General features: G+C 41.6%; 1 protein-coding gene across 5 annotated transcripts in view; it reads right to left on the bottom strand.

Annotated features, from left to right (window-relative positions):
- Positions 1-213: 213 nt before the first annotated feature.
- The window catches only part of SORCS1 (sortilin related VPS10 domain containing receptor 1), a 506,783-nt gene continuing 479,276 nt past the window's right edge, over positions 214-27,720 (bottom strand). The window contains exons 25-27 of one of the 5 annotated variants that reach the window (XM_072805395.1): positions 15,057-15,162; positions 14,774-14,934; positions 9,612-13,224 (exon numbers count right to left, since the gene is read on the bottom strand). In XM_072805395.1, coding sequence (XP_072661496.1) covers positions 13,217-13,224; positions 14,774-14,934; positions 15,057-15,162 — 275 coding nt within the window. In that variant the 3' untranslated portion in view covers positions 9,612-13,216. Of the gene's footprint in view, positions 394-9,611; positions 13,225-14,773; positions 14,935-15,056; positions 15,163-27,720 lie in introns of those variants that run through there. The other 4 variants (XM_072805394.1, XM_072805397.1, XM_072805396.1 and 1 more) reach the window with 4 other exon arrangements.

Here is a 27,720-nt window from a genome sequence, read left to right as displayed (position 1 = left end):
TACCAGGAGCTTGGGTTTTGCTGCAAGAGATGCCAAAATAATCAGGAGAAGGAGAAAATTGGGACATGTCAAAATGCTTTTGAAAATTGTTGTTAGGGTTATGAATCATTTCCCCAATAATGGTCCTTGAAAGATGCAAGCAAAGGTTAGAATTGCTTTTTAAAAAATTGCTGGTTGATAACAAGGCTGCTGCTTTGGAAGCTACATACCTCAGAGACTGTCTTGTGGTTCAGTAGTTAGATTGTTTGTTGAAGAAATGAATGGGTACACAAATGCTCTATTTTTCACGGATTGGGGGCCATGCCCCATCCTCAAAGCCTGGGTTTGAGGGCAGTCACTTTTCTCACCTCTCCTGGATCCTCTTCTCTTCACTCCAAGGATCTTGGTTGTGTTCTATAAAATGAGGGTGGAAGAAGGTATCACAGAGAAAGGAACAGAGACTAGCAATGTGATATCAGAAAGAGGGTTTAATCTGGATGCAGGAGTCTTTGCTCTGTTGATAGCTTGCTATGTGTCCATGAGAAAACAGCTGGATCTCTATCAAATGAGGTGATTGGCCAACTTGATAGTCTAACATGATACATAGCACTTAATCAGTGCTCAAGAAATACTTAGAGAATTATTTTTTAACTTCCCTTCTAGTTCTAGAATTCTAAACCTATGATTCTAGCAAAGCAGTTGTGGCAGACATGACTCTTAATAGAGATATCCTCTGAGTGCTGAGAATTTTGGATTCAGGCTGAGTTTTCTGCCTCTGCTTCCCATGAGTGGATGGATGGTGGTCCCATTTGAAAGGTCTCTGAAATTACACAGAATGGGCACGATGATATGGTTAATAAACTATCCTGGTGTTGCTTTTGTTTTGTTCCTAAAAACTGCCTATCACACATTGTACCAAAAAGAGTGCATCTGCATATACAGAGTAAACAAAAGTGCTTGTTCACTAAAAAGCCTTCCCTGAAAAAGAGTCGAAGGTGAGTTGGTGACATGTTTACTGGCTTTATTTGTTACCCTCTAAAACTACACAGAGGTAGGCCCCAGATCAGTGCTGATGGCAAAGAGAGACAAATGGTACGGAGAACAGGGGGGAAAAGGAAGTGCAGACAAAATCTATCTGGGCCTACTAACAGATGAGCAGTTACTCTCATTTGCTTGGTTCTTTCTTCATGTCACTTTCTGGGAGATTGTCAAAGAGATTCAGACATAACCAGAGAATCCATTCCCAGAGGGTTTGGAGAAAGTGGAATCCATTTTATCCCAGAACCAAGACTATCAGGGTTGAAGAATATAGTAGAAGTCTCCAGCTCACTTCTTTAGTCCAGGAGAAATTGTGATGCTCTTAGCTCTGGTTCCCATGTGCCTGGGATTAGCTCTTAATGCTTGTTTTTACTGAATCCCCACTAGTCTCTTGTCTCTACCACATGGCTCAGGCCTAGGTATTTGGCCTTTGCCTCAGCATTTTGCTTAGATTCCAGACCCTGCTCTGTCCTGCTAACAGCCCACTTGAAATGGAACCTAGATGCTCTGATTTGTTCCTGTCATCTTGTCTTTCAGGGTCAGACCTCACCCACCTCCCAAACACGGGTGCTTCAGTAGAGTTTTATTCATAATAGACCTATACTGATGGCTGAGGACACGCAGAGGCCACTGGGATCATAGCCACCAGCTTGGCTTCTAGGATAATCACTGACCAGAATCTTCAAGGACATGTTTCACCTATGGGATTATGCCTAACACAACCTAAGATTTTTATGCCTCTATGGGTACTACATTCAAGTAACAGCCATTCAGCTGGGTCAGTGTCCTTTCCAGTCTTGCTGTCTTTGTCCTTCCCACCTATATCTCATGCTGACTCAGTAGGACATCCCCAACCAAGTAGTTTTTTTTTTTTTTCCTATTTGTAGTAATACTGGATTCTCATCAGTTAAAACACAAAAACAAAACCCTGCTTCCTCAAATATGCTCATACATAATAGAGCACAAGGCTTCATTGTGAGTTATTACAAGAAACTTCTTACTCCATGGGGAAAGGTCATGCCCTGCAGTGAGGTTGCAGAGGCATGAGGATCACAGTAAATAGTCTACACTCCAATGAGCTAAGCCATGTCTGTTTCTATGGTGTACTCTGGGTGATGTATGAGCTCCTGGGTTTCAGATATCTTAGTGTTGGTATTTGGAAAACACTTCCTCTATATCCACTTGTTTGCCAAAGTTAGTAGCAAATATCACTTCTTTCCCCTGTGTACCACATCAAGTAAGGTCAAAGGAATAAGTCTTCATTTGTGTAACTCAGCAGCAAAGGCTGAGATGAGATTTGATGTGTGCTGTCGAAAGAATGGTAACTCTTCCGGTGTAAACTCTTTCCCACAACCACACGTGGCGCAGGGAACTGAGTAAAGGTACAATTTCTCATTTTAAACCATCTCCTGTTTGTGGCTTACCTGTAGAAGGACTGAGAGGGAAGAGTGGGTAAAGTGGAAGGAGGAGTGGGTATGTCCTTTAGGAGTCCTGGGTTAAAATTCAGACTTTATTATTTTACCAGCTAGATGACCTTGGACATGCACCTTAAACTTTCCAGACACAGATTTCTGCATTATTAAATGAACTTACTACCTTAAAGCATCTGCAGGTTTTAAATCATTTATTCCTTATAACATAGCAGATGTACCACACATCAACCACCAACTTATTCTCTTCTCCTTTTTTGCCTTATTGTCCCCTTGTTACACACACACAAAATTGCCATATCCACCTGTCCCATAGCCCCAACACACTTGTATATAATGCATGAAATTAAGAGGCTAAAAAGAAGAAATAATGCATGTAACACATTTGTAAATACATCTAAAAATTAGGAATGATATACTGGGCAGACCAAGAACGGATTTGTTTCTCTGCCATAATTAAAAACAGAAACCGGTAATAGTTCCCCACCCTTCTAGATCCTGGGAGCATTTCCAGATTATTTTTTGGGGGGGGGAAATCTCATGTTTTTTCGTCATTCTTGCTAGTCCAGCAATTTACCTCCCTCCCAAAACCAAATGCAAATGTGCGAGAGAGATGCATTTTACCAGTTTATGTCCACCCTCCCTCCCTAGATGCCCAGAGATTTAATTCCATAAATCCCCAGGGACATCTATCCAATCCCAACCAGGGGGAAAGCTCTGCAGAGCTAGAAGGAAGAACTGAATCTTTTCTGGGCATTTTTCCAGACAGCAGTTTGGCCAGGCATGTCACTGAGGATGACTGTGTCTTTGTTTTGAGCCATCTGAAATGCGGCACACTGCAGGATTCAGAAAACAGTCCTCCTATCGAGCAGCTTTCTTTTCTTTAGTCCAGCGCATGAGAGGCTTTGATTTAGAGGAGATCCAGGAGCATTTCTAAGCTGTCCAAGCCCCAGGCCTGTCTGGTCTTTGAGTCTCCACCCACCCTTTGGGTCAGCCCACACCACCAATTACCCAGCCACCTACTAACCACAGCGATGAGTTTAAAATATTGCTCATCTTGTAGGAAGCACAGCACAGAAGGAAAAGTGAACTTTTTGATGTCATACAGATCTGCTACCCTGTGATCATGAGTGAGTCATGTTACTTCTCTGAGCCCTCTTTTCACCAAATGTAAAAGAAGAAACCCATTCTTACTTTGGGAACTTGTGTGGATTAAATGAGACAATGACATATTAATAATGTTACAAAAGGCTAGCTGCTTTGTTATTGTCGTTAATATGTTTTTCACTCACAACTTCCTCGTTCTATGCTTTTGCTTCATTCACATCTTTTATGTAACGCTGAACTCTTGGCTTAGGAATTAAAGCCATGATAGCCTTTGGCTCTTTGGGCTTAGTGTTCAAATATATTCACACCAGTGCTTGGACCTAGACTTTACACTATGAATTTGGTTTGCTTCTACCTCTGGCTGTCAGTGTGGCCTTTGTGTTCTGGCCTGGACAATGAGAACATCCTGCCTAGTTATTTAGTGAGCATGTGGTTAAGCCAGTCCCAGCCATTTGTCATGTGCATGCATGTGTGTGTGTGTGCGTGCACGCGCCTGTGTGTAGCATTATATATTACATGCTGGTGCTATTAGGAGGTAGGGTTGGCATCTTCTTGTGGCCAGAAGATGGTGGGGAGAGTGAATACCTGCTGGTTGAACAATTAACAATACTACAGAAATTAACTCAGGGTATCCTCCAGAAGCGTCCACATTTTTTTTCCTCTAGAAGTAACTCTTCTGTTTACGCATACCCTCCTCCAAATAGTTAGGGTACTGACCATGAATATGTAGGAGTGCGAAATATTCTTCAGAGAGCGCTGGCTTGCAATACTCAATATGCAACCTAACCAACAGGTCTAGACTCACTAATAGGACATGTTTCTGTACGTGTATGGCCTGTAATTCATTACTGTTACTTCATTATTGTGTATGTCTATGGTGGAGGTTCATTTCCACAGGTATGTACATATATGTAAATATGTATGTATATTTACATTGTATTTATACTTTAAACTTTTGTTAATCATGTAAATGTATATGTATGTATGTAATACCTATACCTATATACACATGCCTGGTAACTTACAGAGCTTAAAGATTTTAAACTTTGAAATTTCATGGATTAAATTGCGAGTATGAGAGTAGCAAAATAACGTTTTCATCTCAATATGAACTTAAATTGAAAAATGGGATAAAATTTGTCTTTTTATGTATAGAAACTATTTTTAATTTATTAAAGGAATTTAATTGAACAATCTTGAACTTTTCTACTATTTAAACTACATAGTAGGTTAAATATATTATTCATAATAAGTAGTTGCATAATAAAATAAGCAAATATAATATAGATTAACTTCACAGTGTATTTCTTGTAATTTTTGGCTAAAATAAAACTTTTTCAACCTTACAACTAATATATGGTCATTTTAGAAAAATTTAGAAAATATGCAAAAAGGAACAGAATTTTCAAAACCTAGAATTTTATGCATTAGAAATAAGCAGTGTTGGGGTGTCTGAGTGGCACAATTGGTTAAGTGTACCACTCTTGGTCTTAGTTCAGGTCATGACCTCAGGGTGGTAAGATCAATCCCTGTGTTGGGCTCTGAGCTCAGCACAGAGTCTACTTGAGATTGTCTCTCCTTCCCCCCTGCCCCTCTCACTCATACTCACTCATATTCTCTCTCTCTCTAAAATAAACAAATCTTTTTTTTAAATTTTTATTTATTTATGATAGTCACAGAGAGAGAGAGGCAGAGACATAGGCAGAGGGAGAAGCAGGCTCCATGCACCAGGAGGCCGATGTGGGATTCCATCCCAGGTCTCCAGGATTGCGCCCTGGGCCAAAGGCAGGCGCCAAACCGCTGCGCCACCCAGGGATCCCTAAACAAATCTTTTTAAAAAAGGAATCAATGTTACTATATTTGAATCTCTCAGCCTGTCCCTCTATATTTTCTGTATAAATTGCTTTTATACTATGTAAAGTCTTAAATTCTGCATGCTTCTAATATCGCAGGAAAATGTTCTCATGCCATTAAGTATTCTTTAGAAAAATAGTTTTAGTGGAAGCATTCTATTTTATTATATGGACATATATAAATTTATCACTAATTAGTTTATAAATACTGTTTACTGCATCCTTTTTCTCTACCTGCAAGCTGTATTCATGCTTCCATTGGCAGGGAAATTTCATGATGCTGTCTGTATGTGCATACATTGAAATATCTTACTCAGGATTGCCCATAAAGTGTTTTTATGATCTAGATAGTTTATTTTTAAATATTTCAACATTTTCCCTGTTTCATTCTTCATAGAACATTTATGTAAATGTCTTTTTCATACTATTCTAACAAAGTTTTGACCACAATTTAACATTCTTTGAGCCAAAGACATTTCTAAACACAAGTAGCTATAGTACATAGAAGCTAAGTGATGCTCTGAGGTCTGTGTAAGTGGTCAGGCTGCTGGCCTCACAGCAAAAATACTCAGGCTGGTGTGATGATAATGAGGATCGGTGCTCTATTCTTTTTTTCCCTCCGAGGTCAAGTTAGACTCTTCCTTCTATCAGTATATCCAAATTACTTTTAAACTAACATCTGAATTACTCTTAGGCATGTGACAAAACTTTTCTGAAGATGGACATTTATTTTAATGGGATTGATAGAGAATTCGAAGATAATGTAAAATTTGTGTGTATGTGTGATTCTGCCAATAAGAAACCTTAATCAGACGAAACTGGACTCTGCTGGATTCAGCTACGTAACCACACACACATACCCTTCTAACATCTACCAGCTACCCCCATTTGCCTCACGTGTTCCAGTCCATACCATCCATTTGGTGCTACTGCTTTCTTTTGGATTTCAGGTAACTCTCCTTCTTTATAATAACTCACTTCACAATAACCCATGCCACAATAACTCACTTTACAATGCTATAAGCACTCTAATGCCCACTTTCATAAACCAACACTGGGTCTTTTTCGAGGTGTTTTATCTGTGTATTTTGTAAGCATTTTACACCATGGAAATGTGTTACCATTTTTGTTTCATTTTGCTATAGTCTAAATGTTTGTGTCTCCTCCCAAACTCTTATGTCCAAAATTTCATGCCCAGAGTGAAAGTATTCGGGGGTGGGACCTTTGGGGGGGTGATTATAGCCTTTACAGAAAAGATGCCAGAGAGCTCCCTTACTCTTTCTACCCTGTGAGGACCCAGGGAAGAAATTCTGCGTATGAGATGGAAAACAAGTCCTTGTTCTCAGACTTCCAAGCCTCCATAACCATGAGAAATAAATGCCTGTTATTTTGAAGCCACACTGTCTCTCGTATTATAATAGCAGAATGAGCTAAGACAGGTTTTTTTTTTTTTTTTAAGACAGGTTTGTATCTTTTTTTAATGTGTCTTAGCATGACACATTACATATGTGACACATTACATGTGAAGTTAACACATAAGAAAGTTTTTGTATATTGTATGTTGTGTCTTGGTCCCATTTCTTTTCCTAAGCCTTGTGTTTTTATTGTGCTATTCTGCACTGTGAGGTCAGTTTTTAGGAGCATGCATACCACATAACAAAACTAATCATATATACAATTCCTTGGAGAAATGCCTGTACAGGACCATTGTGAAAGCTAATTTTCCCTAAACTCAGAAGCATTTCCAATTGCTGTGCTGAGAGGTCCAAAACTGTTTGTTTTCTTTGAGGTTGATCTAAGATGGACACGGAACAAGTTGGGACAATGTATGTCTCCGAATGGCTGGCTTTTTTTCAGCTTTCAGATCTCCAAGAAGCTGGGGACCAACTCCCCCTCTCCTGGCCCCATCCTTAGTCACTCTGCTCTCTGCTGTGTTTTCTTTGATTTTTACTTATCAAAATTATCTTAATGTATGATAACATTGTATATGTTACATTACATGTTACCTGTTTATTATTCCTACTAGAATATACACTCATAAAGGCAGACAGCTTATCTGCCTTGTTTATAGTTGTATTATCACCACCTAAAGAAGTCTGCAAACACATGGGGATTAACACATGTTTGTATTTTGTCAACAAAAGATTCCTTTTCTGGTGTTTAACATGAAAACTGTAATGCCTATTTCCTTGTATAGGTCCATCCAGAATTATTTTGGGATTTTCCCTGTTATGAAAGTGTCAGGCTTACATGCATTTTCACACTATTAACTTCTAAGAAATAAGTAAACACATAATGATTCAGAAGCCAAACTTAGGCCTTTGTTTATCATACTGTTTTCTAACCAGTTTTTCTTCTTTTTCTAAACTACAATTATTTCACTTAAGTTAATATCTAAGAATAGGCCCCTGAATTCAGCAGCTTGAGTAGTAAGAGAGAGGAAGGGCAAGGATGTTGTTGGCTCTTGACAAACACCAACTGAACATGTAATTAGACGTGCTGGCTGGGTAAGGGGAGTTGGGCCAAAGGCAACTTAGAGACTTGCTCCTGACACAAAGCTGAAAATGAGTTTCAGCAAACATTTATCTAGTGCCCCCTGATGGCAATGTCCAGTGCTAGAGGCTGAAGGAGTAAAATGAAAAATAAAATAAACATCCTTTGCTACATGAATGTAGAATTCGGTGAGAAAGGTGTATAAAGGGGCCCACGTAAACAGATTCCCATTTGAAATACATATTGTTCAAAAGGAAATACTATTTAACTACTGTTTAATGAATTGCCTTTGGACTGGGGGGAGACTTTGGATTTGATGTGGGCTGAACCTTAAAGAGGGGCCATGCCAGTCACCTGCCTGTGTCCTCTCAAGCCATTCCCCACTCCTCCCTGCTATGCTTTGTATTTCTGGAACCTGTATTTATTTCCCAGAGTCCAGTGCCCACTGTCTTGTAGATGGGTTTGGCCGGTGGGAAGCTTTGGCTGAAGGTGGGAGGGCCAGAGCAAGGGGAAGAATAAGTTCCCTCTATCTCCTTTGCTTGGGCAGCACACAGCAGATTGTAGCTGTGACTTCTCTGTGGTTCCAGAAAGTACCAGCCATGTCCTCCATGATTTCAGTGTCAAGCTGATGCTCCTGGTCCTGGGCTCTGAGAGTATTTGTGTCCTTCTAGCCCAGGGAAGGCACAGGCTCCCCTCTACTGAGGCTCATTTTGGTGTTGCCTCACTTGCTTTGATTTGGCATCTTGGCTCTTCAGTTACTCAAGCAAAAAAATTCCCTGTATTAATTAAATCTCCTCTGAGATCTCCAGGGATGATTTTTGTGTGACTGCCTACAATCTCGGTGAAATAGGAGATAAATTCCTGATGGGGAAGTACCACACAGGCTCTTGTCTGGAAAAGAATGAGGGCCCAGGAGGAAGGTTTAGCCCACAGGAAAGGAGAAGTTCAAGGCTACCTAAAAGCAGGGATTCTCAGACATGCGGAGACCATGTTGTTGAGGCAAAACCATCCTGAGCCTGGTGGGTCTTTGGAAGGCTAAGGAAGGTTCTCTTTCTACAAAAATATCAGGGCAAAATGTTGCCCAAGAAGGGATGCCACCTACGTAGGCAAGCCACAAGGCTAGAGGACTTTGGATGCAGTCCACCTCTTTGTTGTATGGGAAAGTGCTTTGCTCAAGGTCACACAGCTGGCATAGCTGGAAGGAGAACTCCACTCTAATTTCAGGGGCAAAGCCTTTTTGATGATGTCACCGGAGCCTTTACCTCTCCTCCAGTTTTTGGTTCATTACATTACACGCAAGTTTGCTCCTTCTGTAACTATAAGATTCTAAACAAATTTGAATGGGTTGATCACATATTAATAATTTCTAATTTTGAGCTAAACATAATAAGCATGTTACTCATTCCAAAGTAACCCATTTGGGGTGGTTTTTAAAGTAGAATAAAGTAATTTAATAAAGCAACAGACATTATGTAGTCAACTAAAATGCAGGTAGAATTCAGGTAGTAGAATTTTGTTAACAAACAAAATTCCTTTGTTAACAAAACCAAAAACCAAACAAGCAAGCAAACAAAAATAAACCTTCGAGACTGGTATTTACTACATTCTCACACAATTAGCCTTTAAAAAATCCTACAGTTGTATCATTTCTGTATGAAGACTGCCCGTCATGGTTTGGTTTGAGATAAAATAAACTCCTGGAGGCCAAGACTTTAGAGACATTATCTGTTTAATAAATATGATTGTAAAAGCAATAAACAAGAGCAAGTATACATTACACTACATAGTATTTAACAAAAAAATACATCAAAAAAGTCATTTTAAAATTAGAAGTAGTTCCAATACTATAAGAAAACTTTCTCTCTTTTTTTTTTTTTAAATTGGCTTCCTATAAAAATAAGTTGGCAAATGAGGGATTTCAATGCTCAGTTGGAATCCTGGAAAACACAGAACAGCTGCCAAACACCCCATTGCTCTCAAAGTTGCTGTTTGGAACTTCTGAAAAAAAAGCAAAGCAAACCTCTGCATTTTGGACAGTGAATCCAATTAGGAATAAGGCAAAGGAGAAAATGTTGGTTGGGTAGTTCAAGGTAGAGCACGCACGATTTGCCTTCTGGGATTTTCGGAAAATGTTTTAATATCAGATTTTTAGCTTGCCCTGAATCCACATCCATCCCTCCCCCGCCACTCCTCTGGCCAGAAGCCCACCACACTCCTCATTGTACTGTTTGCACCTGCTGTTAGTGAGTCAGTAGGCACTTGGGTCCCTCCCATTTGTAGGCTCTCATTACTACCTTCTCTTTGGGACTGAGCTGGAGTGGCAGAGTGCAGCAGTTCCCAAACTTCTGTGTATATCACAGTAAACTGAAGATCTGGTGAAAAAAGACTGCTGGGCCCTACGCCCTGGAGTTTCTGATTCAGTAGGTCTGCAGTAAGGGAACCCCAAATTTGCATTTTCTAATAAGTCTGAGGTGATGCTGATTCTGCTGGGTCCAGGTACCACACTTTGAGAATCACAGAGCTAGATCATAAGAACAATGAGGTCCCCTCTGAGCAGTACCTTGCCTTGCTCATCTCCTACAGGTGGGAGGGAGCTTTGATGAGAGGCACATGAGGATGCTGGAGATGCTGAATAAAGAGCTGGCCATCTGTAATCATGTTCCAAAATGCCAGGCATCTCATGTCTACCTCTATTTTTAATTAGGATTTATATACCCATTTTTTCTCATGTTTTCTCATGTATTCTTCCATTTATTCCTTCCACAAGTAATTTTCTTAATACCTATTCTAGGCAAGGCACTGTGCGAGATTAAGAGGGTTATTCCCTTTTTCATAATTTTCCAATTAAAATTAATTGAATTGCAACTCTGAGGACTCCCTGTGCTGTTTTGAGTGAGCCTCTTGGTTTCCAAACATTTTGTCTTCCAGATTAAACTTGGAAGGCTCCAACTGAAGCGGATCGATGAGGATGTTTCCTATGGGATAGGAAGCCTGGCAGGTTGGGGATCAATTGAGTTCTACAAACAGATGGCTGCCTCAGGCATAATCCATTTCCCAGATTCATACTGGGCATCCTCAGCCACAAAAACTTCCGTTTGATTAACTTCTGACTGCAGCTTTGCTACTCTTCCCCTGCCTGAGCTACATAAGGGCAGGGATCGTCAGGATCTTTGGGACACCCCCATTATCACCAGGACCCTGTCATAGACTGTGATTGGCTTGGGAACATGGCCCAGAAGGAGGCTGCTCTCTGTGAATGGTTTTCAAAACCGCTTCCTCCTATATTTTAGAGTGGGCTTTGCCCCATTCATAATCCTCCAAGGACTTCTCAACAGACTTTTGTTTCCTTCTTTCTCTGGGCCTTCTTTGATTATTGCCCTGGGCAAATGGGGATTGTTTATACTCTGAGCCAATCTGCTTTGTTTAGACATCTACCTCCTCCCTTTGAAGCTTACTAATTTTTCCTTTGCCAATACTATGATACTCAGAGATCAGAGAGCACACCTGTGAAACGTCTGGGATCATCCTACATAATCAAAATCTTATCCTAATGTAAGATAAGACTTCCATATACTCTCATATTTTTTGACACTCTTAAATATTAAATCCATTAACCTGCTTCTTCTTCTGGTTAAAATCAGTTTTATTTTACAAATATTTTTACTGTACTGTGAGAGAACAAATACTGGGTAATAGCAACCATTACAGAAGGAAATTGCCCTGCCACATAGTAACATGTTTGAAACATTTCTCACAAGCATATTCTGGAATCTGCACATGAGATTTTTGTTAAGGTGTGAGAATACCACCATTCATCTGTATGCTTTCTTTCCCAGTGTACATGGCCAGGTTTGAATTGCTTTGCATACATCAAACTCTTTCACACACTTTGCATGTTTCCAGGTGGGACAAGGCAAGGCTATTTGGAAGAGGCAGGTTCTATAGGAGAAGACAAAGGAAACATGGAGCCGAACCCTGCAGGGCAGGATGCAGCCTGGTCAGTGTGCAGGAAAGCGGGCATGCTGACAGATCATAAAGTTGTGAGTGTTCGGGGGGCGGCGGGCAAGTCTGGCAGAGGCTAGGCCAGTATTTAGGGAACACCAAGGTTAATGTCTAGAATTCAGTAACATGTTTGGGAAGAAAAAGGAGGAGGAGTTGAAAGACAACTTGGAGTTTGGAAGGAAGAGGTACAAAGACATCAACAGAATCATGACCACACCTGGGTAGCAAACAAATGGGGAGGCCAGACGCTGGGGCACTGGGATTCTATTTTCTATGTTAAGTTGGGATGGGAGTATAAAAGCTACCAGGGGAAGCCTTGGTGACAGAAAGGGGTGAACAGGAAACAGAGGTCCACGTCTGACATGTTTGCCCCTCCTGCCTGCCTTCCCTACTCTGCCTGCGTACATGGAACTTCACCTGGCTCCTTCTTCCCTGTGGCCACACGGAATGCAACACGCAAGCAGCCTTGTGGCCACTGCTGGCCGCCAGAGCTACCGGAGAAAACTTAGAAAAGAAATTGGCAATGAGGAAAGTGGGACAGAGAAACAGCTCAGGGTTTCACACTCCTGTGCATGTCTTTGTGTCTTATGAAAGGGGCTGGGGCGGCTACTCCCCCCCATCAGCCTCTAGTGCTAAAATAGCTGTTAAATCTAGAGCCAAGAATATTTCCAAAAACACATGCAGATTTCCTTGGCCTCTATATGTTATGAATTTTCTACAAACACGACCGATCAGAAAAAAGAGAGAGAAGAGGAAAGGGGGAGGGGAGTGTTTTTTTCCATTAAAATAGAGCACCTGTACACTGCCCCTCCAGCATGTTCTCAAGGTATTGTCCACATGCACAGGCTTAAAGCTAAAAACCCTTGTTGTCTGTGTCTGAAGAATTAAAAAGTCCCGATGCAGTGAGTGTTTGTTTGTCTGTTTGTTTGGATTTTTGATTGTTTTTATTTTATTTTTGTTTGTTTTTGTTTTTACTGGCGTCCTCCATTCAAACATTTACATAGGTAGGGATTTCTTTTGTGCTTTGATTCTCAGCAACTATGGAAATACTTCCTGGCAAAATAGGAAACAGAACAACAAAGGAAAGAAAAAAACATAAAGTTAGTGGTCATGAAGGATGGTGCACTTGACAAGAGCGAAATTCTTTCCTGATCAGCAGGTCGCCTGTAGCCTTTGGGGGTTTTCCTTAAATTGCAAATTGTGCCCCAGCAGATCCCCGCTTTGGCGTTGAAGGTGGAGTGGCGTGTCTTGCTCTTTGCAATCGGAGAGATGAGTCACCAGGTTGAGTAGAAGGGGAGGGAGGGGAGGGTAAAGCTACTCTCCTAAGAGAAAACGTGTAACACTTACTCATTTAATGACACTGACAATGGAAAGGTGTCAGAGACTGTGCAATGTGCTGCGGGATGCTCCTGGTGTGGGAGGGATTGCTACTCTCATAAAGTCAACAGCACTGTGCTTCATACCCCGTGGAAATGGGATTGAAAACCAAATGACCCACAAAAATGCACTTAGAAGCTTTAGAAGTAAATAGGGTAAACGCTTCTCTGGACTTGAAGACAGAGAAGCCTTTTCTTTTGAACCTAGAGCAATTACACATTTATCACCCTGTCTCCCCAAATAAAAGCAAGCACGCTGTGAACACTGGACCCCAGATGTGGCTCCAGCTGCTATTATTACCTCCGATACAAGCCTGCACTGAAATTTCGCCCAGTGCCGCCACAGTACTCTTCCACAGCCATTGAAAGAGAGGGTCATGTTTCCATTTAGGCGCTCATTTCCCCTTCTAAGTAACAGATTAAAAATCTTAGGTAGTGGCCTTCTAGACATTATTTGGTATTCAGACATTAGAGCGAGGCACGAATGGTTATCTAAGGATTTATCCATCTTGGTCAGCAATGCAGGACTTGAGGTGGCAAGATGACAGCTTCAAGTCCTGGCACCAACAGACAGGAGGAAACAAGGGCAGCCATGGATCACAGTGGTGGCTTCACAGCTTTGTCTACTTTCCTGGAAAATTTTCTCTGCCATAGATAGTAGACTTAGCAATTACGCCTGAGACTCTAGACCTAGCTGTTGGGTTCCCAGCTTACTTCATAGGCAGAGAGAGAGAGAGCTCGCTCTAGTGATATATGGTAAGTCCACTGTAAGACTTCAGGATAGGGGTAGGCAAACAGGAGGAAGAAATCTCCCCATCTGCTCTCTCACAGTCTAACTCTCCCAGTGGTCTCCCTTAGGAAACCTCTCTCCTGGGATGTTCTGCAAATTTTATACCTCTTGTCCTCAAAATTCTCAGGTTTCATATTTCCTGGGGGGGGGGGAGGGTGGTGGTGGTGTAGTTTTTAGATTCCAGCTAATTAAAAAAAAAAAAAATCCCAGGGTGATCAGCTTGGCCCTCCTCTATTCTGTCTCATGATGTCACTTCTCTACAAGTATTCTAGAGCAATTTGCCCTCCAAAAGAGTTGTCTCGGGCCCAGGCTGCTCTGTCCTATCCTGTCCTTCCCTACCCTGCCTGGCCCTCCAGATCCCCAGAGCCAGCCTCTGAGGCCTATCCTTCTTGTACATTGTTAGAGCAAATGCTCTGCTCTTTGCCCATGAACATTCTGAAGCTCCGTATTTTAGAGCAAGAGTTTTTGCAAAAGGAGGAATAAAGTCACGAGAGAGAGAAAAACAAAACACTACATAGGAGCAAGAAGGCTTTTTTTCCCCCTCCTTATTCCAATGGCAGGAAGCAGGGGGAGAGACATCTTAGCTGTTTGTCTCAGGAATGTTAGAGCAGGAGAAAGTGGTTACGTGAAGCCAGAAAGGGGTTAGATAGAGTCAGCCGCAGACTACCCAGGCTGAACAGCTGATGGCTACTAGGAATCATTTACCTATGAGCTGTGATTCCACCTTCTCATCTATCAGTTGGCCAGGCCTCCTTAGTTCAGTCTGAGGGATATGGGCCCTGCTTTCAGGGTGAATGACCCGACTGACCATCTCTCGTTCTTTCTCATTCTGCATCTGGGCATAAACATTAATCCCCGGGATCTTCCTAAAACATTAACAGACAGCATCATTGCTATGCACGGGAGCTGTACATCACGGCAGCACATGCTTCTGAACCTGTCAGGGAGAGGGAAGGGCGAGGGGAGATGTGGCTGGGGGCCCGCATACCTTTTAAACTTGTAGATGACGAACACGGCCAGCCCCACAAACACCACTGAGAGCAGCATCAGCATGGCAGATCCACTGTGGGTCGGAGTGAGGTCCACCAGTGGGGCTAGGGGAGAACACAGGCATGGTCATGGGCAGAGATGCGGGCATGCCTGACCCTGTAAGATGCTCACACTCTTCATGCAGAGGCATCGTGAGTCCCAGGAAAGCACCAGGAAAGCGCGGCCTACACACACTGATGCGGGTCACCCGGCAGACTTGGGGGTGCATTTGAACCTGTCCGAGCCCCCAGAACGCTCCAGCTGGCCTATTCACCAGAAGCAAAGACCCTGGAGCCAGGCCTGCTCTACAGCATCCTGGCCCTGTGCTTCCAGGCAAGTTATTTCACCTCAATGGGCTTATGTGGTGAGAGAATAACAGCACGGATCTCATCGGGTTTGCGTGAGAACCAGGTGAGTTCATGTACGTAAAGCACTGCTAACAACGTGGGACACACATTAAGTCTTTCATAAGTATTAGCTTTTATTACTATTGCTGCTGCTATTCCTTCTAATCAATATTGATGAGACTATAATTATCACATTTTCCTGTACTGGAATGTAAGCTTTTCTCACACTAAGCAACGCGCATCACCAGAAAAACCAACAGGAAGATTTTTATGAATTATCTGCTCTCACTCCTGTCCTTACACCTGTCATGTGAGACAAAGACCTGGAGAGTAATGGAGCACGCTTATCTTTTCTGCACGCAGGAAACTGATGGCTCAGTGAGTATTTCACAAGCGCAGCCATGGTGGTGCAGGCAGAGGGGTGTGCAGTCCAATATTGTCTCTACAACTTTCCAAAGCCCTGACAGCCATGCCAGGAAGTGCCAGCCTCTCAGATGCCCTAAGTTCTCCTCTTGGACCAAACAGATGTCTTTGCATCCATTAAAGATTCTCTCTCCCTGAGTTTACCCTTAGATCGTAGCTCTCGGGAGCTTCTCTTTCCACCTGCAAATCCTCCCTAGTCTTAGAGTCAAATCTGTTGTGCTTTAAAGACTCTGTTTGCAATTAATTTCCACCCTCTCAAAAACTGACATTTTGCAAAAACAGCATAGCTCAAGCATAAAAGACAAGCCACATGTACAATTAGAAGGCCTGGATGCTGAACTTGACCTTCCACCATTTAAGTAAAGTCTGATGTTTAGAAATATAGGTGACCTCCAAGCACCATTTTCTGTTGTTTTTTTTTTTTCTATTGAGAACCAAGAAGGCAATGCTCTGGTCACCTGGGTACAAAAGTTCAAGAAGAGGTGCCTGTATACTGATGGACTCCAAAAAGACTCGAGGCTCCAATCAGTGCAACTGGAGAGCATGATCCAGATACCAAATAGTTTTGGTGGGAATGAGGTCAAGCCCTCTTTCTCAGAAAACAGGTTTAGTTGTTTTAGTAGACTGAACTTTTAAGAAGCAGGAAAATTATGCAACCCCTTGATTCTCTCTCTCTCCTAAGTCAAGCAGAGCTTATGCTGTGCAGGGCTCGTGGGTGAGTGAGTCTGTGTGTGAGGAGGCCGCAGGCAGACACCCAAGGCACATGTGCTTCTAGGTCAAAATGAGAAAACAGAAGTGTCTTTTATTTACTTAGGCAAATATGGCACCATCAGCAAAGGAGTCCAGAAATACTTCAGAACTCACACCACAATGGGTAGGATGTCACTGGAGAAAGGGACACCGTCGGTTTTTCATAGATATTATTGCAATCGACTTCCACAAATGGAAGGCAAGGGCTGTGACCTCCACTGAACAGATAAGAACAGGGAGGCTCTCACTGGTTTATGTCCTTCCAGAGCACTCAGAAGTAGGAAATGGAAGAACTAAGACCTGAACCTGAGTCCTATCACAAATACACACCCACACAGAGCTAATTTCAGTGAAGATACTAGAAATTTAAGAATATATTTCTGAGACAGGGAATTAGGGCTCAAACTATAGTGTGAGAAGCAAATTAAGTGACCCAAGTTAAAATATCATCAAGTCTTAAAAGGACTAATTAGAATCCTAAAGCATACACTCCTATGCGTAGGTGATGTGTGTACGTACATAAGCATATGTGTATACACATGCATGCTCCGTGTGCAGGGAGAAATGTACCCAGAACCTGGCTGCAACAAACATCGACCACAGACAATATTATTCTATTTTTATCCCCATCCAGTCCCCACAACCTCAACGGTTGGATTATTCTGAAGCAAATCTTAGCCATCATGTAATTCCATCCCTAACTGCAAAAGATAAGGTCTTTCTCTTGACATTATCACAATACTGTTATCACACACAAGGAAATAAAAATGGGAAGATATTTTATAAGTAATCTTCTGAGGCAAACCCTTAGCTTGATGGGGAACATATGTGGGTTCAGGGAGGGGCCTCTCTGTTTAGGATGGTTGGAGGCAGGTTAGCTTTATTAAGCTAAACTTCTAATTCCTAGCTGCATGTTCTTTCAGAATAAGCAGAGAGCAGTGCTATGGAGTAACCAGGAGGGATACTAAGCCTGCTTGAAAGGGTTGGCATTTGAAATAAATGGAAAAGTAAAGAGAGGAAATTGCTTTGGCCAGGCCCTTGCTACCAGAAAAAGCAAACACACACACACACACACACACACACACACACACACACTCTTTCCCTTTTCTTCCCTTCATCCTCTTTCTCCATATCACAAGCTTCTGTCATTCAATTTTAAATCATTCCTACTTAAAACATCATCCAAAAACAAGGAACATTAGCACTGGTAAGTAATTAGCATAGTATTTCGGGAAAATGAGCTTCTGTATTCTGAGTTCTGAGGCGGCTGCACCCCCCTCACGTAGCCTCAGAGGCAGGCAGGCGGGCAGGCAGCAGCCGGCAGAGCAGGGGCAGGCCCGACGCCACTGCCCCGTGTTCTGCGGTGCTACTTGCTCACCTGCACCTGAATATAAGCGGGCCTATTACTGCCGCACACAACAGCAGCTGCATTATCTTAGTGTGCCCGACGTTTAGGTGAGTTTGTGTGTATTCTGCTGAGGAATGGAAACTTGTGATAAATGGGCTTTAGCTTGTTGTGTGGAATTAGCATAAATTAATCCCTCTCCAGTTGCAGCCTAAACAAGGTAGAAGCGTTAAGGAAAGTGCTGAGCAGTTTATTTGCCATCATCCACACACAGAGTAAATAAAGCATGGGCATATCAGTACTGTAGGTGACTCCACATTTCCTTTTTTTTTTTTTTTTTAAGAGATGGAGTGGGTAAGGGGTGGAGAGAGAGAATCTTAAACAGGTTCCACACCCAGCATGGAGCTGGATGTGGGGATCGATCCTTACAACCCCGAGATCCTGCAGCTGAAGTCAAGAGTGAGATAGTTTACTGACCAAGCCACCCAGGCACCACTAACTTCACATTTCTAAGTCTGGGCCCTGGCACACACAGTTTCTGAAATCCTGGGAGAACTTAGAAATGCAATGAATTATGTTCTATTCATGAGGACCTAGGGTGATTATAACAGCAGCACTGCTACAGAAATGACAATAGTCTTCCTGTGAAAAGTGACTGAAAGATATAGTAGAGTGCTAAATAAATGCTCACAGCCTGTGTGCACAGCAGCAATCTCAAAACGTCATGTCTGGGGTGAAGAAATTGATATGGTCTCATTTTGGAATCAGATTCTGAGTCTGCCACTTGTGGGCTTAAGTGACTTAAATAGAACCTCAGTTCCATCATCTGCATAATGGAGATAAAACTAAGTGCTAGTTTTAGAAAGTTGTGAGAATAAAACAAGATGGAATTTTTATAGCACTTGGCATAGTGTCCAGCACATAGTACATACTCAGTATTTGTAACACTGTCATATCATTGTTAGTCCCAAAAGATGGTGAGAGTCCTATGGTTAAATAATTTTTGGAAAGTGGTATATACAGCATTCCTGAGGATTTGCAATCCTCATCAGTAATTAAAAGTTCACAGCTGTCCTAGGGGGCACTTGGGTGACTCAGTCAGTTCAGTGCCTGACTCTTGCCATGATCTCAGGGTTGTGGGATCGAGCCCCATGTTAGGCTCTGTACTGGATGTGGAGTCTACTTGGGATTCTCTCTTGCTTTCCCTTTGCCCACCACCCCTGCCTCTAAAATAAATAAATATACCTTAAAAAAAAAGTTCACAGTAGTCCTGCAGGAAAGAAACTCATTGAACTCTATACCACAGTGTTTCTGAAACTCATATGGCCACAGCCCCTTTGCAGACCAAGGTGACACACAACACGCTTGAGGAAAAGCTTTACCTGGGGTACCACTTTCCCCTTTGCTGCAGCCCTCCCTTTTGTTGAGTTTATTTCCAAGTTGTAGCATCAATAATGTGGTGGCATTAGCTGGTGAAACCATGCTAAAAAACCCTATAGTTCTTTGTATTCACTCTCATTCTATCAAAGGGACTTTCTTGGAGAACTTCTACCTGCATTCTGACTCTGAAACCCTGAACTACATTTTTAATCTATTTCTACATTTCTAATCCAAAAGTTAGTGTGGTCAAGAATTTACAAAAGCAAGTTTTCCAAATCTTGATTTTCTTTTTGGCTCTCCTGCCTCCAAGGCAGAACTACGCTGGGCTTTAGTAACATGCCTTGAATATCACAATCCATGTGGTCTGAAATCTCTTTTTCAGAAATTAAAGTGATATGGGAATGGCACAAAGTTTATTTAGAAAACAGAAAGAACAAAAGGTTTTCATTTACAAAGCATTCTTTCTTGGCCAACAGGCCTTTCTGTCAGTTCAAATCCAAACCCAATCATGACAGTCTTTTTTTTTTTAAAGATTTATTTATTTATTTATGAGAGAGAGAGAGACAGAGGGGGGGGGCAGAGACACAGGAGGAGGGAGAAGCAGGCTCCATGCCAGGAGCCCAACATGGGACTCGATTCCAGGACTCCAGGATCATGCCCTGGGCCAAAGGCAGGTGCCAAACCGCTGAGCCACCCAGGGATCCCCTAATCATGACAGTCTTAAGGCCTGTCATACCCTTTTGGGATGAAACCATGATCCTGGAGGCCTAACGGCCAGTGTGAGGATTCCAGAGAAGGCTCTAATGACCAGTGAAGCATTGCTGCTGGTTTTAAACTGAAGATGAGTCTTCAAGAACATCCAGTCATAGAGTTTAGGTCACTTGGTCAAGTAATGACAACTATGGGCACCTCGAATACCAAACTTAATTGTAATTGACAGGAAGAGAAAGATGCATTTTAGTTTTCTAGGGTTGAAAGTCAACAAGAAATCCTGTTTACTTTGTAGTGTTTCTCAAATTATAAGTTTACAGACTACCTGATTCAGAATTACCTGGAGAATGTGTGAAAATGCAGTCTCTTAGGCTTCAGTTAAGAAAAAAAATATCTATCTGAGAATCAATACCAGAAATCTGTATATGTAACACACTACAAATGTCATTGTTATGCATACTAGTTTGAAAGTACTACATGTTAGGTCCCACCTACTATTATTCATAAAGCAACCAGTCCTTATTTTTAGGGTATGCCTGACCTTTATGTTCTCGGGGTCACTAACACAAAATGAACAAATAAAAACATACCCCTTGATTATTAACAGTCGCTTAATCTGGTTATGACTTCAGGAGAGCCTGTGAGACTACCTAAAAGCATGTGAAGTCTCCCCCAAGAGAGTGTGGAAAGTGATCACATTGCTGGGTCAATTTTCTACCCTTCTCTATGTCCAAACCTTCTGCAATTTGATTTTGAAGGTTTTTTGCACCAAGAGGTGAAATCTGTTTCCTCATCCCTTGAATCTGGGCTAGTATTATGATATCCTGTGGCCATGGAATGAAATGGGAATGAGGGTGTGCTGATTGTAAGCGAGGCTTCTGCACTTTTGCTCTCTCTCTCTCTTGGAATCCTATCATTATCATGTATGAACATGTCCAGAGTAGCCTGATAAAGTATGACATACCATGTGTAGGAGAACTTTCTCCTAATCAATCTTGTTCTAGAGCAGTGTAGAGCCAACAGCCGCCCATCACCTGGGGCAGCCCAGCTAAGACCAGGAGAACTCCCTACCTAATGACCAATAGCTGACTGTAGACACATAGTGAGCACAGATAAAACCAGGACCATCGAATTAATCCATAGACTCAACAGCAATAAATAAATGCTCCCTGTCAAGCCACTGAATTTCTGGATGGTCTTTGTTACACAGCAATAGCTTACTAATACTGTCTCTGTTCAAAACTCTTCCCTTTCAACTGGGTAAACATTCAATTAACCAATTCTTATGTTTGGGCTCTACATTACTCAATTCTTGCTATGGATCTCTGCCCTCATTGGCAGGGTGGCAGGATATAAGTAAGATAATCCTAACTATTCTCTTCTAAACCACAACACGTTAACTAATGAAAAGGAAGGCTACTGAAATTTATGCACACATTACAGATATAATCCAGGACAGTTCTGGTCATTCTAGATATAAGAAACTCAGTGTCTAAAAGGTAGGTCCTCATAGGTTTTGGTGTCTTCTTTGTCTTTTATATGTGTTCTCCTGCCTTCTGTTTCCTGCCAATTTCTCCGGACAATATGCCTTGCCTTTCCCTTGGGGAACTGTATCTCCTGCATCAAAAATTACTTATTACTTCTACTTATTTCCAATGTGATACATTTTTGTACCCTGTCTCTGAATTGTTCATCTGATCATTCCCTCTTGACCATTTCCCACCCAAGAATTTCTAGAAACATCCTCAGGCTGGGCCAATTCAAGACAGTTACCAAGTAGATATTTCAGGCTTTTTTATGGGTCCAGAAAAATCTTAGAAAAAAAAAAAAAACAACGAAAAAGAATCTATTAGAAACTAAAAAGCAACCTCAGTGCTGGCCCCTAGGATATTTATGAAAGCATCACATTCATGTAACTGCACTGGGGAAAGGGGGATGTTTAGGTATTTTGGTACCTATTCTTTCTTGCCATAACACCATAATGGCTTAGCAGTTGTCAAAAGCCACTGGGTCCACATGTTGTGAAAAAGTCTAAATATTTGTGGAGGAAAAAAATATATATATTTATCTGGGGACAAAAAAGTAGAAGAAAGGAAAAATACTACTAGAATGACTTTACTCACAAAGACTTGTAAATAACTGTGTAGATAACAAGGAAGCCAGAGACTAAAGGGACGGATGAATTTATTGGCCGTGGAAGAATTTCACTAGCACTAATTTCACCCCTAAATGGAAAATGTTATTGCAACAATTTATTTCACTTTACAGTTCAGAGCCTCACAACTCCACAAAGTGGCATCTGCATCCATAATGATGTGGCTTACATTATATTGTATTTTTCTAAGCTTCTCAACTAATGCTAATTCTGCCTTCAAGTGGAAAGGATCCTTCGCAATGTGAAACTGTCAGGCAGAAATCATGCTGTTTCCTGATCTAGGTTGAAATTCTGGTTCCTTATCCCCTCCCACGTTTACTCATAACATATCCAAGGGAAGCAACTGAAGCCCGGAAATATTAATTCTCTAATATCTCTGTGATAATATCTTTTTATTACACCAAAAAAAAAAATAGAAAAGAAAAGAAATTGAACCAGTCAGCAGCAACCACGGAGGGCCAAGATCACACAAGATAACAGTTTTATTAAAAACCCACACATACCCTTGACAAAGGACAGCTTTCCTAAACCTAAAAGCTTATATCAGGTGACTGCCAGACAGACAGGAGGGGGTAGGAGCAGTTACTGTGTATGTATTAAAAATTTTTTTTAATTCAACCTGGAATTTGAGGCTCTTCCTTTGAGAAATATTAACCTTTCTCATTTTTTATGATATGTATCCAAAACTCTAGAAGAGCAGAGACCCCACTGGAAAGCTGAGGGTGGAAGGGCACCCAGATTCTCTAACACATGCAAAATTACAGGGAGATGCAGATGTATCATTTTCTGCTCACACTAGCACATTAATAGCATCTAGATAATATAATTTGTTCAACTTTCATAAAACTCATGGCTATTCAATTACATCTGCCACTAAGATTCTAGTTCACTCTTTAATCATTTTTCAACTGCCTCACAGTCACAGCTCTTGGCTGCCCTTTGCCATTCATCTAAGTTATGGATATAGTAGATCTCAGATTCAGAGACATGTTCCATTTTTTTCCCCTTCCTCCCACTGTCATCTACCCATTCTGCCAATTAGGTTGGCTCCAGATATGCAGAAAAATTAGATTTTAATGTTTATTACTAATTTCCTCCTACACCTAATATCACAGACCCTTCTTTTTCAATGCATGCCTCTCTTTTAGTCAATGCCCTGAGCTGTAAATCAGATTTATTGCTGGTGAGAGACTTGCACCTCCCCTTGTTATGCAGATGGAGGTGTGTCTCTGGAATGTTCCAATGGAGTGGTTGGTAAACCTGGGGATAGGCCTAGCCGTTTATGCATCATTAGAGGCACTTGTTAAAAACACAGATTTCCAGGTATTATTCAGTGGGATTCAGATTCAGGGTGTGTGCAGGGAAACCTGAAAAATCTCCGTTTTTGCAAATCTGCCGAAATAACCACAATAGAGTGGGGGGCGGGGGAGGGAAATAAAACAACAAGAACAGTTGTTTTATCACTGGAATCGTCTATGCTGGTTTGTATGGAGTCTTTCCAACCATATCTCTTTTGAGGGAATGATCAGTTCCAGCCCTTCTAGGTCTTCTAGGTCCTCTGTGGAGCAGCCCCTACACTTAAGTTTTAGTTTATCTGTCCAATAAATCACTCCTGTGAAATGCAAATCACCCCCACAATGCTGTTGTTTGTAATTTAGTGTGAATCAATCTAGTTAGGTTTTGTGTTCTCAAATAAGATGCCAGTGTTACCCCTTGCTTGCTGGATGAGCAAGTTCCATTCTTGTACGGAATCTCTCTTCTTCTACCTTGAAAGAATCAACACATTTTTAAGTTACTTTCCCCCATTCCTACTCTCAAATATCATCATTGAATTTATTCATGACCACAGGTCCTCACAGCAACACAGATAAACAGGGTGTGAAGTAGCTTGAAAGATTTGTACCAGCAATTAGGGCTTTAATCTATCCACTGCCAGCCTACCCCTCCTACTCAGGAACTTGCTAAAAGGTGGTAAATCAAAGCTCTGAGTTGAATGTGCAGTCTGCTCCTGGGCTCACCTGAGTTTCATCCTCTTATTCCCCAGCCTTGAAGTGGGGTTTTCCACTCTTATGCTTTATGACATCAAACCCAACATGAATCTTTGGCAATGCAAAAAGAGGCTCCTAATTCTAGGTCTCTATTTCTATCAGATAAATTATCATCTCTTGCCTCTTAGGTTAAAAATGTCTTGTAAAATGCGTACATACTCTGATAAAAAGAGAAATGATTATTGACTGATGCCCAAACTTTTTATTTAAAAAATCCTTCCATCTGCCCCTTCTTTCTTTTTCCATATTCATCATACTTTGTAATTTCAAAGAAGCATTAATGAGAGTTGTCTCACTGGTCTGTGTGGATGATGAACCACAAAGTTTATAATATAAATGAAGTATCAAATAATGGCAGATTTGATTTCCCTGAATTTATCCCTCTCTCTTTCCTCTGCTCATAATTTTCCCTTCAATAGTATACCAATTAGGATATCTAAGGATATATATCTAGATATTCCAAACCATGTCAAACTATGCATCACTTTGTACAGAAACCACATGTGACCTTGCTCTGCCTCTGCTCAACACAGTCCCTCAACCTGGTATGTTTTCTCTCTCTCTCTCTCTCTCTCTTTTTTTTTTTTTGAACTCATATCAACATTGAGGCTCATCTTTATTGAACCTTCTGCATGGGATATTCTTCATCTTCTTTATTTAGAATTAGTAAAGCTTCATGCAAATCATTTTTGTGCCTCAGGTCAAGCCAGTGTGGATTGAGTGAGGGTCCTAGCTCATCTCACATCCTCAGACGAACCAGGTTTTTTTTTTAAAGGAATCACTGCAAAGTGAGGCACAGAGTCATGTGAGGCATAAGACAATAAATCTGAAATGGACCTCGTCCTTCGGTAAATTCCAAGTTACTAGGGGCAATGAGAAAACTATTGGCATTTCAAGGGTATTTTCTTAATAGCTCAGGCTTGTTCTTCCATAAGGACCTGCAGAGATGAAATGCTCTGCATCAGATTTGAAGCCTTCTAGTGAGTCTTACTGGAAAAACTCTCCCTGGTATGACATCATAGCTCTTAAAATGTAGGAGAGTCGAGATTCATAAAAGTAATCTAAATAAACAAATAGTTGAAGGCCAGGGTAAAATCACGGATGAGGGAGAGCTCTGGGGAGATGTCACAGAAGATGTGAAGAAGGGTCTAGTTTGATGGGGTCAGGAGAGTGCAATCAAAGCTGTTGATCCTGAGCTCTGCCATGAGGTGAGGCTGCTCTCTGACAGGGGAAACACTCCTGCCAGACCAAGGCTGATAGGTAGACTTGCTGCAGTCTCCTTCAGGAATAGCCCTCCTGCAGGTCCTTCTCTCTCCATCTCTAGGTTCTCTTGTTCCAAGACACAGAACTCTAATTTTTCTTCAACCTAGTAATTTCTCACAATGTGTATGTAAATGATTATAATACCTCCTGAAGGGATACCTGACATAAGAAAAACACCAAGATGCATTTTCCTCAGATGCTTGTCGGGTAAATGAAGGCAAGGCTCCCCTCACGGGCTATTTGGTAAGAAAGAGCATGTCATGGAACAGGTTCACAATTGAATAAACGGCACAATTTACAACTGAATAAACTAAAGATGAACTGAGGAAAGGGGATTTTTAATCTCTCTCTCTAGTGGTTATAAACTGATTACATACCTAAATACTTATAAAAGTAGTAGTTACTGAGCACTTAATATGTGCACGTTCTCTGTGAGGTACAATAGTTACCATCATCATCATCAGACAAAATAAGTTTTAAAAATCCATGTGAGTTAAGAGAAGGGATAGATGATATCCAGGTAAGAGTCTCTAGAAAGACACCAGGCAAATGTTGGTGAGTTGAGCCTTAAAATACAAAGAGACTTAGGAGATGGAAAGAGGTGGCTAATGGGGGAGAAATATTCCACTTGGGAACAGCATGAGCAAAGGTATCCTTCAGTCAAAATACCAGTGTTTCTAGTCCCGGACCCAGCTTGTTCGATTTCTACTCCTGGGCTGTGTAACATCATGGCCTGTGTCCACTCAACACAGCTGCTTTTAGGTCCCAAAAGCCAAAGAGAGCTATTCCGCTCATAGCCCTCCCTCAACTTCTCCTGAACAGCTTCTCATTCTCACCCTCTTCACATGCAATTTCAAATCCCTTTTTCCCTCAAAGAAAATTTCAGAAACACAGTTATCATGAGTGGCTGGGCTCTCAAGAGGAATTGAAGAGAAAGGGAGAAGCACAAGAATTGATAAGAACCAAACAAGGACAGCATTCTATGTTTAACCTCAGTGTAGACACCAAAGCTAATGAATTCCCAGGTAGACCATGGGAGGAAACAGCCTAAAGCCAGTCTCTAATGCCATCCAGACCTAGAAGTGCTTACCTGGTATTCCCATAAAAGCAAACAGGGAACTGAATTTAAAAAAATAATAAAATAAGGCCAGTAAATTCCTGAAAGGAGACAGTTCTTTTTCCTTGGAGACAAACCAAATTACGCACTGCCTCTCTCACTAGCAACACACTCTGGCTCAAACATTTTTAAAAGAAGGCTGCTGAACATCTGCTGGGCAATTAATGGAATGCAGCAGCGTGCTGTAATAGTCCCTGGGAAGGTATTAGCAATCCTGCTTATGAGACATGAAATGTTGCAAACAGTGGTCCTCTCTCTCTCTCTCTCTCCTTTGCTCTCTCTCTCTCTTTTTTTTTTTTCAATTTTTATGTCTTCCTGCCTGCAGGAGGGATGAAAAGAAGGGAAAGGGAGTGAGGTAGAAGTTTGGCATCATATATTCTTCCTCACTGTGTCCTCTTTTCCCCTGGTATCTTCCTCCTCCTCTTCCTAGCCACCCAAATAAGAGTGTGCTGATTTTCACTTATAGAAATTGAGGCAAGTGTCTCTATCCACTGGTCTCCCACCTCAGTGTCCCCCTTTTTCTAGGTATAAAAGGAGAATACCCTCCACAGTCTTAATAGACATAATCTACTACTCTGTTCAAATAGTTTACAACAATCCAGATGGGCCAGGGCTAACGTAGGGGCACTCTCCAGTGGGAGACTGATCCCTCACTTGTTTCACTTCCTCACCAGGGGCATTGAGGAGGGCCCATCTTCACATAAACCTTGTCTTTTGTGGTGAAAGTCAGCCTGAGAATGATGCTGCACCTTTGTGTGGGGCCAATTCTATCATTCTTTTGAGGAACCTGGCAACACTCAACGCAGCCAATTTCCAATTCCATTATCCTGTCCGCCTTTGATGTCTTCTCCCCATATTCTTCAAACTGGAGCTGATTATTCACATACAAGGCTACATCTACTGCAGGCACTGAGCCAGTCATCATAGGAAGATCAATAAGGCCAGTTATTGAGGTTTGGAATTATCCTGCCAAAAGGTCCTACTATTCCAATAGAGAAGAACCGTGAACAACCCATAATGGTTGGAAGTCAAGGACTTTTCTCACTTTCTCTCAATTGCCTAGTCTAACACTGGGGTTTGGCCT

This window comes from Canis lupus, chromosome 29, assembly GCF_048164855.1.
Source record: "Canis lupus baileyi chromosome 29, mCanLup2.hap1, whole genome shotgun sequence".
Lineage (NCBI taxonomy): Eukaryota > Metazoa > Chordata > Mammalia > Carnivora > Canidae > Canis > Canis lupus.
This window is presented reverse-complemented; position numbering and strand designations above follow the sequence as displayed.